This window comes from Callospermophilus lateralis, chromosome 15 (genome assembly GCF_048772815.1).
Source record: "Callospermophilus lateralis isolate mCalLat2 chromosome 15, mCalLat2.hap1, whole genome shotgun sequence".
NCBI lineage: Eukaryota > Metazoa > Chordata > Mammalia > Rodentia > Sciuridae > Callospermophilus > Callospermophilus lateralis.
Genome location: NC_135319.1, coordinates 51,319,573 through 51,329,160, shown reverse-complemented (window position 1 = coordinate 51,329,160; position 9,588 = coordinate 51,319,573). Strand labels below are relative to the sequence as shown.

The 9,588-nt window shown below is 41.4% G+C and overlaps 1 protein-coding gene across 1 annotated transcript; it reads right to left on the bottom strand.

Moving 5' to 3' along the window:
- Positions 1-1,035: 1,035 nt before the first annotated feature.
- Dydc2 (DPY30 domain containing 2) lies at positions 1,036-5,446 on the bottom strand. The gene is made up of 3 exons (XM_076834335.1): positions 5,300-5,446; positions 4,866-4,988; positions 1,036-1,209 (listed from the first exon to the last, which is right to left on the bottom strand). The coding sequence occupies exons 1-3, from the start codon at positions 5,444-5,446 to the stop codon at positions 1,036-1,038; spliced, it is 444 nt and encodes a 147-aa protein (XP_076690450.1).
- Between the last annotated feature and the right edge of the window lie 4,142 nt (positions 5,447-9,588).

Sequence of the window (9,588 nt, the reverse complement as noted above, 5' to 3'; positions counted from 1 at the left end):
GGGAGTTTTCATTCAATGGGCATAGAGTCTTAGGTTTGCATTATGAAAAGAGTCTCAGTGCTGATTGGTGATGTTTGCCTACCAATATTAACATACTTAATACACTTAGTCTACTCAGGATTGGTTATGATAGTAAATTTTATGTTGTGTTTGATTACAATAAAAAATTGGAAAACATGAGACAAACTGGCATATACAGTGAGGGAAAATACCTGTTATTAATGACAGATAGACTCCAGGGTATGTGTAAATATTCTGGGAGTCCTGACTGCAAAGTACAGCTAAAGTTAAGACATGTGCATAAGAGATGATGTGCTTTCACTGGGCAGTCTCCAAATAAATGATAAAACAAGAGGTAAGACTCAGTTCCATTCCTTATTTTAAAATCTTTATTTTCTGAGTTGATTTACACATGATGAGGGGTCTTATGGCTAGCTGCTTGACAATGATAGAGAGGCCCTGCAGATCCTGCCTTTCAGAGTCCTGCCAACCTTGGTAGGCAAGAGCTCTCCCTCCAGGGCTATTTTCTTGGATTGCAGTGTTGAGGGAAAGCTCACTCAAATTCTTCCCATTCTGATAATTAAAGAAGGAGATTTGGAGCCAGGAGGCATTTCTTTCTTTTCTTTTCTCTCTCTCTCTCTCTCTCTCTCTTTCTTTTGTTGTAGGTGGACACAATGCCTTTTTTTTTTTTAAAGAGAGAGAGAGAGAGAGAGAGAGAGAGAGAGAGAAGAGAGAATTTTTTAATATGTATTTTTCAGTTTTCTGTGGACACAACATCTTTTATTTTATTTATTTTATGTGATCTTGAAGATGGAACCCAGCGCCCTGCGCATGCCAGGTGAGCGCGTTACCGCTTGAGCTACATCCCCAGCCCATGCCTTTATTTTTATTTATTTATTTTTATGTGGTGCTGAGGATTGAACCCAGTGCCTCACTCGTGCTAGTAAAATGCTCTACCATTGAGTCACAACCCCAGCCTCCAGAAGGCATTTTAATCATCAACTTCACAGGGAAAAGCCTCCTGGTGATTTGATCTTATGGGGATTGCAAGTTCTGCTCAATCTCCTCAGCTAGCTCTGAAGGAGGAAATTGTTGAGGCATTGCTGGAATCCTACTGGCAGTACCGGGCAGGGGTTCCTGCTCCAAGGCCTCCTCCTCAAAGGGTTCTGTTCGTTCCTGATTGAAAGCAACAGTCGGGGAAATCACTTTCTAAATAGAAGACAAAAAAAAGCAAAAAAGGTATTAGTTATCATGGCTTGAACTAGGAATGTCCCCCGCAAAGCTCATGTTAAAGCATGGTCCCCAATGTGGCAAGGTTCAGAGGTGTCTCTTTTAAGAGGTGGTTGGATCATGAGGGCTGTGACCTCATCAGTGCATTAATCCATTTGATGGATTAATCATTTGAATGGACTGCTTGGTGGATGGTAACTGGTAGGCAGGTGGGGCATGGCTAGAGAAGGTGGGTTACTGAGGACATGCCTCGGGGATTCTATATTTTGTCTCTGGTTCTTCATACTCTCTCTGCTTTCTAGCTGTCATGAGTCCAGTTAGTTTTCCCTATCACACCCTTCTGCCATGATGTTCTGCTTAACCTCATGCCCACAACTATAACCTGAGCAGACCATAGATTGAGGTCTCTGAAACCATGAGCCCAAAATAATTTTTTCCTCCCCTTAGTTGGGTATTTTGGTCACAGTGACAAAAATCAGACTAATACATTAGTAGAGGCTAACCACACTCTGGAAACATTCTCAAGAATGGCAGGAACACAATGTTGCTATTTTCATGCCAAAGACTAAGTATAAAACTGAAATACAGCTGCCATAGCAAAGCAGATCATCAAATCTGCTAGGATCAAGTGACTCACCAATGATCTAACTGCCTCTGGAACAAAACTCAACACCTTTGAAAGGAAATGCAACATGGTCTAGGCTCCGTAGAAAATACCACCTACAATGTTCAGCATAGGAGTAAAAATTACTAGACATAAGAGGAAGTAGGAAAATGTGAACCATAATCTAGTGAAAAAGTATTCAATTAAAAGAGACCCCAAAAGGACACAGATGCCAGAATTAGTTGACAAGGACTTAAAACGATGCTTAAAACTTTTCAAAATTTTAAGGGGAAAAAATGGACATATTGTTTGAAAGAGTATATCAGCAAAGAAAATGGAAATTATTTTAAAAAAGAGTGCTAAGCTGGGTGTAGTAGCACATATCTGTAATCCCAACCACTCAGGAGGTGGAAGTAGGAGGATTGCAAGTTTGAGACCAACTTGGGCAACTTAGTGAGACTCTTAAAATAAAATTTCAAAAAGGCGTGGGGGTGTAGCTCAGAGGTAGAGCATTTGCCTAGCATGTGTGAGGTCCTGGGTTCAATCCCCAGCCAGTACCACAAATGAGAAAGGGGAAAAAAAAAAAAAAAAAAAAAAAAAAAGGGCATGGGCCAGTTAGAAGTTCTAGAACTGAAAAGTATAATATCTGAATTTTTTTTTTTTTTTTTTAAATCCTAACATAGGGTATTGGACATTGCAAAAGAGAGTGTTTACAAACTTGAAGCCAGATCAATAGAAATTGTCCAAACTGAAGCATAGAGGGGAAAAGATGAGCAGTGCCCTCAGGGACCCATGAAAAAATTTCAGGTGATTGTAGTCTCTGGCTGAGGTAGGAGTCCTTGGAACCTAAGCCCTACGGGCTACTTCCACTCCATCTTTGCCTAGAAGTCTCAGAGTTTCATTCCATACTGAACCTTAAGGGATCGGGCAGAGAGCTCTGGGTGAAGCACTTGGTCACATGATCTCTGAGACCCTTCTATATGCAAAGTATTGAGACTGTGCAGCAAATACCTGTATTGATTTTTATGAAAATGTATTCCTAAAACATGAATGGTTTGGAGCTTTATAAACAATAGGAATTGCTTTCTGACTGAGATACAATATTATGGTTTATATTGTCAAAGCTCCTCTACTTAGTGAAGAGAAACCCACACAAGTCAAGCCTCGCTGGCTCTCTTTGCCTGGACTCTACTGTTACCCACTCTATGGAGCTCTTCTTGATTCCTGAAATTGGAATGACCTCTGCCACACTGAGAACTCTGTTTCTATTCTTCTTTTGACACTTCTACTAGACTAGTATTCAATCTGGGGTACTCAAGAAACAAAGTTTTGCTAAGGTAGTTTTAAAGGATTAAGGGGAAAAAAAATCTGGCAAAGCTTTGAGTTTGCGCATATAAGCCAATCAGGTGAACCAGCAGGACTGCTGAAATTTCATGAAACCCCTCCTGGGCCTGTTTGAAACTAGATTTACCAGCACTAGTGATGCAAAATTTGCAGGTAGCCAATAGCAAGGGATAGTCCATAATCCACCTTGAGCCCACTTGGAACCAGATCTTGGTTCCCGCTACCTCTTTGCCTTTTATCTTGCTCTTTCAACTTCTACTTGGAAATTAACTCAGAACTGAATGATGTGCTTCTCCCCTGCCAGGCAGGTGATCCTTTCAGCTCTATTTTAAATCCCTGTTGAGTTCTCTTTGTTTATTCCCCTCTAACAAGTGGAATCAATTTTCATAACCACAACTTGCACATGAACTCTTTCCTAAAAGTGAGAACTTGCACACAGCCCAGGCATTATCTCTCAGTTCCCATCTTCCCTTACAATTTCCTTGTCTCACACTTGGTAAAAGAAGGGAGAACCTGTTGCTTTTCAAAATCTTGCTGAGGAATATTGCTGCAGGGTGCAAAACATCCTCAGTGTGACTCAAAATACCGGAGTGCACAAAGTTTTCTTCAATAAAGCTACCACAAAACTAGGGTGGAGACTTGGGAGTTCATCATCTTGTATTTTTATTTCTTTTACCAGTGAAACATGGTGTTAGAAAATGATTGGGTTGTCAGTAAGGTGATGGTGACTTCTGCTTACTGAGCCTCATTTCTTCCATCCCCCCAAAACTACTCCAAGTATGAACCCTTCCTGAGGGAGAGCTCCTTAGATCACCTCAAAAAATAGCATAAAACCATCTTTCTTTTAATTTATTTACATATGTTTAGCCTTTAAAATAAATTTACTTATTGTTTATGAGGATGCTGAGCATTTTATTATAAATGAAAATAAGTTTAATATATGCATATTTTCAAAGTCGGCATTGGAAACCAGCAAAAGTTAGTGACTTATACCGGACTGCACTAAAGACTCAAATGCACAGGATGTAGTGATAGTTGAATAAGATTTCAGATCTCCAGCCTGACATCCCCATTAAGTGAGTTATCTGTTCCGGCATAATGTGATTTGTGGAAAGCATAAAATGGCAGGGACATCTTTTAGGAAATTGCAGAAAAGATTGTGGGAGATAAAAGATTTGCTTGTCAGAGTGATGAATGTACAGTTTTTTCCAACTATTCTGAACTACGAATTTATGTTCATTATTATAGCTTCAAAGAGGAGGCACCAGAGGCTTGACACCTAAACAGAATATAATAATAATATACCAAATAGTTAATGTAATCATATGCATTAAGTATGCACTGATAACAATCATGTTTGGTTTCTGAAAAATACTGAATAATTTTTGAAAAAGGGCTCAAGGATTTCATGAAAAAAAATTTGTTCCAGGTGAATAGATTGTTTTAAAAAAATCTAGATGTGTAAGTCAGTAACATCAGTGGCATTTCCTGAATCTAACATGAATTTGCCTTTGAACCTTCCCTATTTCATTGACAAGACCTGGTTCAGACATGAATGTGGGACAGGGAGGGAAAGTTGACTAAGGGGGCCTCAGTGTGCTCAGCACAGTGGTGGCGGCTGCCCTGGGGATTTCCTGGAGTCCATCCCTGGGATGGGAATGGGCCTTGGTGAGTTCCTCCTTCCTACCTTGCGACACTCTTCACACTTCTGTTGCATCTGAAGCTCTTCTTGTTTCAACATTGCTGCCATTTCCTTTTCCCTGAGGCTGTTCTCATATTCCTCCTTCAGCTGGATCTGTTCTCGCATATTCTGGGGGAATGTCACAGGCTCAAGTCAGGTCAGCACCAGGAGGTCTTCTAAGGGGGCCCGCCCTCCCTGGGGATAGTCCTGGACCGGGGTCCTTCAAGCCTGTGGAGTTTCTTCCTGTAACTAGCTTTAGCCTGCTGGCAGCTCCAAACCCACCAACTCCACACCCCTGAGTTGGATTCCAGCTGCAGACTAAGTCATCCTGGGAAGGTGGATGAACCAAACCCCTGGCCAACTCCAGGACTCTGCCTCGGATCCCAGTCCCTCCCGGGAAGCTGAGCCCTCCCTAGACACACCTGCACACACACACGCACCTTTTCATTTGCTAGAGCTATTTTCCTGTAATGGTAAAGCCAGTGAGCCAGGTACTCTATTGGGTCACTGGGCCGAACCTTTGCCACTTCTGCCAGTGCCTGGGACAAGGAATTTCCAAAGCACTTCTTCAGGTATTCCGTTTCCATCCTGGGGACCTGGGAAGCATTCAAACAGACACATTCTTGTACACAGGTAACCATATTTTAAAAACAGATTCATTCTAACCAACTCAGATTTATTTTAGGATAAATATGAGATGTTACGTGGTCTCACCCATGTTCATCAGCTTCCCATGGCTGTGACAAAATACCTAAGGTAATCAACACATAAAGATGAATTTATATTTGCCAGTAGTTTCAGTCTATGGGTGCTCAGCAGAACATCATGGCAGGGAGCATCAGGTGGAGCAGAGAAGCTCTTGTTATGGTGGCCAAAAACAAACAGAAAAAGAGGAAGCAGTCAGGGTCTCACAGTCCCCTTTCAAGGGCTTCCACTGGGCCTCACCCCTGTAGAGTTGCACCATCTCCCTATAGCACCTCAGGCTAGAGACTGAAATGGCAGCATCTGGCTTTTTGGGACATCTAAAATCCAAACCATAGAGTCACTCTTCTCAAAAGAACCAACAAGTGTATACTTGCCGGTAGGCCTTATGTTCAAGAAGACTTTTGTTCTAAAGCTCTCCAGCACCTGGCTCCCTGACAATCTCCATGTTCCTGAAAGTTACAGATTTAAACTCCAGAAGAATCCAGGGAATAACAGAGGGTCAGATCTAGCCTTCACATTTTCTGGAGGCGTTTTTTAGTTCATTCCTCCCTGGAACTCTTTCCCTCCATTTTTCAGTTTAAGGAAGGAAGGAGAGAAAGAGAGATGTGAAGCTAAAAAGGAAAAACCAGTGTTTCCCAGCTCTGGGGGCTGCAGGGCCTAGAAGCCAAGTGCTTGAGCAGCAAGGAGAGCCCTGAGCACTGGGAAAGTGTTTTCAAACATCCCTCATCATGAAAAGGGCGTTGGAGCTCCTCAAGAAACAGCTGGCTCCAAGCCAGGTACAGGAAAAGCCTAAAGTGCCTGATCACTCACTGTGCCAGAAAGTAAAGGAGTTCTAAAGAACCGAAAGGTTGAGAACCCTGGAGCCATGTTCAAGTGGCTACTACCATCCAAATATGGGACAAGTTGATCACTAAAATAAATAATGAGTGTAATAGATTTGTTAACCTAAATAACAAACAGATTCTCCAAAAATTAAGTTTATACAGGAGTAGCACTGCAACAGGAAAACATACGCTACCTGCAAACTGTGCATTCACAGAGGCTGAGGCCAGGGAGCGGATGGCTGCTGGTGGTGGGACTAGGGATTGAACCCAGGGGTGCTCTACCACCGAGCTGCAACCCATTTTACTTTCACTTTGAGACAGGGTCTCTGATTGACCCACCTGGCCTTGAACTTTCTATTCTTCTGTATTGGTCTCCCAAACTGCTGGGCACAACAGTGCCCAGGTCCAGGGGAGGTTTACAAACGCAAAAAGAGGAGGATTTTATCAATATTTTGAACAATAATCCTTGACCATGAAGAATCCATAGCAAGGGTGACATCAGTGCAAGATTAGACTGTTGCTGGGCAAATGTCCCCGCAGAGGTATTGTCTGTATCAGTTTGCACTGGTGTTTGTGCAAGGCTGTGGCTCTGGCAGTCTTTTGCCATAGTTCCTATTATCAGGCACATGTGTGTGAGATCCTGTCCTTCATGGCTTGAGAGCCTGACTTATTATTTGTTTCTTTGGACTTAGCACAGTGGCAGTATTTTTATTCTGATAAGTTTCACATATAACTCAGAATAAAAAAAGTATCCATAAGTCCATCCAAAAACAAATGTAGATGAACAGGGAAAAAACTAAGTTCCTTCCCAGAGTAGAATGCTGATTAATATATGTGGAAAGAATAATGGAAGTTTCAAAATTGCTATTTTATAACCATTGTAGTATAACTGAATCAAGCTGGAGTGCTAAAACACATCATGAATGGGTGAATGACTATTAGTTTATTTTATTTAAAATTGTTTTTTTGTATTGAGGGATTGAACCCAGGAGTACTCTACCACGGAGCTACATTTCCATCCCTTTTTATTTTAAGACAGGGTCTCCCTATATTGCTAAGGGGCTCGCTAAGTTGCTGAGGATTGCCTCAGACTTGTAACCCTCCTGCCTCAGCCTCCGGAGTCACTGAGAAAATGGCCATGCCCCATCCTGCCTGAGCAGGTAAATAATATTTGATAAGGATCAGGATATTTACATGGCCTCAAAGTTTCTCTCCAAAAATATGCATTAATTTTTCAAAAGGGAAATATAGAAGTTTTATAGTGGTGCAATCTGGCCAACACAACCTTAACCAAGTGATCAAACTGAGTATCACCAGTGAAGGAACAAAGACATCCCATACTTCCTGCTGGGATGCCCTTCCTAAGGCACATTATACATTTCTGTGAAGTCCTGTCCAAATGTAAAATTAAATCCAAATGAGAAAAACATCAAGCAAAGTAAATTGAGAAACAGTCTACAACTACAACTCTTCAAAATATTATGGGCCAGGGCTGGGGATGTGGCTCAAGTGGTAGTGCGCTCGCCTGGCATGCGTGCGGCCCGGGTTCGATCCTCAGCACCACATACAAAGAAAGATGTTGTGTCCGCCGAAAACTAAAAAATAAATATTAAAATTCTCTCTGTCTTTTAAAAAAAAATTATGGGCCAGGCTGTATGAGCAATGACTAGACTCATGTAAGAAATGCTTCTCCCATGGGAAAGCCCCACCTCTGTACCCATTACTAATTGCCTAGCATAATATACTTAGCAACACAAATAGCATATCTTATACAATGTAAAATTGTTCTCTTTGGTCTCCGTTTTTCTTGAGCAATGTGCCTTATCTGGGAATAATTGATTAGATGTTAGTTGATATTCTTTAACTTATACTTGACTAGGGTCACTTTGATCCATTTCTCTTTTGATTATGATTATGGAAAATCCCACAAGAAATACTGAATGAGAATGAAAATATGATTAAGGACATTGCATTCTTTCGCTAATGGCTTTATTCAGCTTCTGTACTCCTGCTTGCTTGCTTGCTGGTTGCTGTCAACCTGGATGTGGTTTTTGCCTTTAAATATCCTAAAATGTTTTGGCTGTAGGCTTTTTCCTGCAGAGACAACTTGGTCCTGCAGGGAGCAGTCCTGGTTGGTCAGAATAAAGACTCTTCAATTTGGGTAAAACTGGGACTTGATGTGTTTTCTAAGCGACCTGCCCCACAATGTAAAGGTCATAAAAAAAGATAGGGAACGAATAAAGAGAAAAGCAGACTAAACACATGATACTAGGTTTTTTTTTTTTACAGAAAAAAAAAATTCTGTAAAAGATATTGTTGGGAAAATTGTATAAATAAAATGCAAACTGTAGATTATACAGTAGAACTTATTAACTTTATTGTGAATAATTGAAATTTGAGTGAAATTTAATGTCTCCCAAAGGTCTCTGTGTCCTAATACTTGAAACCTATAAATATGTTAGCTTATATGGCAAAAGGGACTTTGTAAATGTGATTAAATTAAGCATCTTGAGATGGGAAGTAGATTATCCAAGTAAGTATAATGTAATCACAAGGTTCATTCTAAGACAGATCAGCAAGGTCAGACAGGGAGGGTAACATGGTGAGAGAGTAGAGGGACAAGAGGTGATGTTGTCAGGAATGGATTCTCCCCCAGATCCCCCAAAAGGCTGCTGACACTTTGCTTTTAGCCCTGAAGACTCATTTTGGACTTCTGACCTCAGTAACTAAAAGAAAAAATGTGTGTTTAGAGTCACTGAGTTTGGTGTAGGGGTGGAGGGTGGGAAGGAGGGTGGATGGTGTCTCTTTCTGCCAATCTGTGGCCCAACTAAATAATGAATGAGGATTAACAATCTTCTGCACCCCTTTCACTCAGTGTGGTCTGATGACAAAAGACCATCAGGATTCTATCACCTGAGGGCTTGTGGAAATGCAGATTCTCAGGTCCCACTCAGAGCTACAGATTCAGAATCTTTACTTTAACAGAATCCCCAAGTGATTTGTATCTAGAAATCCACCTTGTCATTGCAGAACTGTCAATACCACGAGGAAGAGCCATCAACTCTGCATTCCCAGGGTGACTCTCCATTCCCTGTTCATTGGGTAGCTGCCACACTGCTTAGGTGTGACAAACCCTACTGGGAGAACTTATCCCTTTTGCTTGGCACACAGTGGGTGCTCAGTAAATACATCTTCTGATG